The sequence below is a fragment of the Fulmarus glacialis genome, unplaced genomic scaffold, assembly GCF_000690835.1.
Source record: "Fulmarus glacialis isolate BGI_N327 unplaced genomic scaffold, ASM69083v1 scaffold33719, whole genome shotgun sequence".
NCBI lineage: Eukaryota > Metazoa > Chordata > Aves > Procellariiformes > Procellariidae > Fulmarus > Fulmarus glacialis.
Genome location: NW_009235791.1, coordinates 319 through 3,969, shown reverse-complemented (window position 1 = coordinate 3,969; position 3,651 = coordinate 319). Strand labels below are relative to the sequence as shown.

At 59.0% G+C, this 3,651-nt stretch overlaps 1 protein-coding gene across 1 annotated transcript in view; it reads left to right on the top strand.

The window, feature by feature from the left end:
* LOC104082888 (ectonucleoside triphosphate diphosphohydrolase 7-like) overlaps nucleotides 1-854 on the top strand; it is a gene marked incomplete at its 5' end in the record, with an annotated part of 3,060 nt that extends 2,206 nt beyond the window's left edge. Inside the window, 3 exons of the mRNA XM_009586156.1 lie at nucleotides 86-171; nucleotides 291-452; nucleotides 618-854. Coding sequence (XP_009584451.1) covers nucleotides 86-171; nucleotides 291-452; nucleotides 618-846 — 477 coding nt within the window. The remainder of the gene's footprint in view (nucleotides 1-85; nucleotides 172-290; nucleotides 453-617) is intronic.
* Nucleotides 855-3,651: the final 2,797 nt, after the last annotated feature.

Genomic DNA, 3,651 nt, shown 5'->3' with positions numbered 1-3,651 from the left:
AGGGGCCAGGGAGCCGCCGTTCTCAGGGCTGGGAGGGAGTGGGGACCGTTCCTGTGCTCTGAGCCCCGACTTCCCTGTCCCCCAGGAGTACTGCAGCCAGCGATGGGAGGTGCTGACCCAACGCTTCCGTGGTGGCCTCTACTCAGCGCACGCCGACCAGCACCGGCTGAAGTAAGCAGCTTTGCTGGGGGGTCCCATGGCTGGACCTCCTCGGGGGGCTTTTGCTGGGGTGAGGGACCGTGGTGCGGGGGGTAGCGTCGGGCTGATGCTCTCGCGTGCCGTGCCTGCAGGTATCAGTGCTTCAAATCAGCCTGGATGTACCAAGTCCTTCACCAGGGCTTCCACTTCCCCCTGGACTACCCCAGCCTGCGCACGGCCCAGCTGGTGTACGACCGGGAGGTGCAGTGGACGCTGGGAGCCATCCTCTACAAGACGCGGTTTCTGCCACTCAGGTACCATTGGCTCGCTGATGGCATCACTCAGGGAAGGGTGGCTGGGGAGGAGCAGGAGTTACCGCACTGGGCGAGGGCTCTGCTGCCCCAGCAAGGGGAGCAGCAGTGCAGGACCCTGGTAGTACCCCATGGCATCTCACAGCCAGTTCTGACTCCTCTCCGCAGGGATCTCCGGCAGGAGAGCATCCGGCAAGCACATGCCTCCTGGCTGCGCCTCTCTTTTGTCTACAACCACTATCTCTTCTTTGCCTGCATCCTGGTCGTAGCGCTGGCCATAGTCCTCTACCTCCTGCGGCTGCGCCGCATCCACCGCCGGCAGCTGCGCTCGGCCCAGCTCACCCTGCTCTGGCTGGACAAGGTGGTCGTGCCGCCGGGCCAGGGAAACGGGCCATGACACTGGTGGTAAGCACCGTCCAGTTGTACCAGCAGAACCAGGACTGGTTGACAGCCTGGGCTCCGAGGGCTTGGACTCTTTTCTTAAAGACCATCTCAACTGCACTCCATCATCTCCACATCAAACCAGAGCCTGTGGGCTGAGGCAGCTACGGCCACCGGAGCTTTCTTCTCCACCTCGCCCAGTCCTAATCTTTGCATTCCTTGGCCTCCGGCCTTTGTCTCCCTAGGCGGTGTAGAGCAAAGTCCTCTGCTGCCGGCGGGCTCAAGGCTGCAGCCCTGGCAGATCCCTCAGATAAGCAGTACACTGTCACCAAGGCGGCCGACCCACGGCTGTGGCCTGAAGCACCAGGCCACCCCATGACTCAGTCACCGGTTTGCAGAGCAATCTGGTGAGGTGCTACAGCTCATTACCTGGGGTGGCCTTTCTGCAGTCCCTCACAAGCCCACGGGCTGGAGAACAGCAGTCGCCAGCAAAGTCACTACAGGAACCAAGTGAGCCACGAGCTCCACCGAGCTGCTCTGCGCAGCCCAGCCCCTCTCAGAGCATTCCTAAAGAGGTATCCTGCTCTTTGCCATGTCTTCCCTTCCCAGGACAATCCTCCCACGGTCCTAGCCAGCGCCCCAGGCTCAGCACCAAGGGCTCAGGGATTGGTTCCTAAGGCACCACCAAAGTGGGCTGTGCTTCCTTTCACACATTCCCTACTGGGGATTCCCTCCATTCCCATTCCTGCCCCGTGGTGTCCCACACGTTAATCAGGCACTAGCACTAGGACCAGTGGTTCTCTCCCGTGGGCGCAGGCTGGGCCTGCCCACAGGCAAACCACCTCACTCCAGCCCAGCTCACTCCCCCGGAGCAGGTCTGAGCTGTGGCTGTGCGCACAGGCACAAGCCTTCCTCCCCTGGGGCTGGAGCCCCCCAACGACCCAATGAAGTTTGTCACTTTTTACTTGAACTCAGCTGTTCCCATTCCTGTAGCAATAAATAAACACCTTGAGCCGTCCAGCACTGGTCTTGTTTTCTAGCGAGCACTTTCCCAGCAGCGATGGCTCCTGGCTGATGCCATGACTTGGCCAGCATTGCTCTGTGCCACTGCAGTGGGATGACGGGGTTGCTTTCTTGCCAGCAGATGTTCTCTGCGATTCCAGCAGAAGGACACCTGAGCTCAACTCCTGAGCAGCAAGGGAAGCTCTGATCCAAACTGAACTGTTGTGATCCTTGGAGACAGCATCCTTTGCTGCCTGCCTCTCTCCTAAGACAAGGAAGTTGAGCCTGCCCACTCAGCCCCTGGAAGATGTTGCTCCCTGCTTTTTACCTTATTGCCCACCACAACCTGGGAAAGAGGCCATTAAACTTCTCCAGCTGCTGCACAGCCATGGGGATTGCTCCAGCACAGCTGCCTACCACCAGAGAGGCCGGGCAGGTACCCGATTCTCCTTCTAGCACATGCTGTTGCCTACCTGTGACCCTGGTCCCACAGGACAACTGCACAGGTGGCATCAAAGATAAAACTTTCCATGCACCAGAACTTTTTATGCTGCCAACCTCCTGCTCAACAGCTGAGGATCCCAGCCTTGTTCTCACGGTGCAAGAGCAGGGTTAGGGGGAAGGGAAGAAGTCTGAATAAAGCCAAGACTGTTCCTCAGCCTCAAAGCAGCAAGTGACTGCCTCCAGCATCACTTACTAGAAAAAGGATTTATTTCCACAAAGGATTTATTTCCACAACACAAATTTAACAAACACAGACAAATAAATAAATACAGATAAATTATCTGATAAATAAGGGGAAATCTGAACCACAATGGCCTACTCAGTTCTTCTTTGAACCTGGACACAAGTTGGGGGGGTGGTGGTAACTAGACACTATAGCACCCTCCCTCCTGAGGCGGGAGGAGACACAGCACCCCTTTGATCCCTCCAGCAGGCTGCCAAGCAGCAGAACCCCCTGCCCTGCATCCCAGTACCTCCCTCATCACACCCAAGGGCGTCCGCATGCTCCTCCAGGGTCAGCCCTCCCTTCTCACACCCACAGCCAGAATCTGTCTTAGCAAGGACCACCCTCACCACAGGGGCTCCTGCCTTCTCACGCAGAGGGCCAGCCAGTGTCTGGAATGACCAGGGATATGGTAACTAGTTGGGCAGCTTGGGCTATGAGCAGGGGTTTCACTCGGGGGGCTAGGGCTGAGCGCCTGGAGGGAGCAGGGCAAACACTGCAGGGACAGGATCCGCTGGCACTACACACAGATCTCTCTCAGGACGGTGCTCAGTGTCAGCGACTGCAGCACTCTGCCAGCTGAGGGGATCTCTCCCTGGTAGCGTGGCTGCTCCCAGGACCGGGCTTACCAGGCCCTGGTCCCAGGCAGGGGTGCTGCCTGCCATGCTCAGGGGCCCAGCCATCATCGGTCCAGGTTGCAGTGCTCAGGGTGCGCTGGGGCAGCGGGTCCAGCCTCTGTCCCAGCACCTCTGGGGACTGCCTGGTACAGGAGGGTAGAGGCTGGAACAGCAGCAAGAGCTGAAGGAGGGAGAAAGGAGAAGTTAGCACCTAAGTGCACTCACGAGGGAGCCCCCACAAATCTAGAGAACCACAGGCTCAGGGGGAAGTGTTTGGTTTGCTCAGGCCCAGCGCAGAGCCAGCAGCCCCACACTGAGACCAGCCCCCCCCAGCCACAATGCACAGAAGCCAAAGCGTTTCCCACCCAGCACGGACCAGGCTGCAGCTCCCTCCCCAGCCAGACACAGGCAGACAAGTGGGGACACCTCTGCCACCCAGCCCTCTGCCCACTCACGGTGACAATTTTGGTGGGGG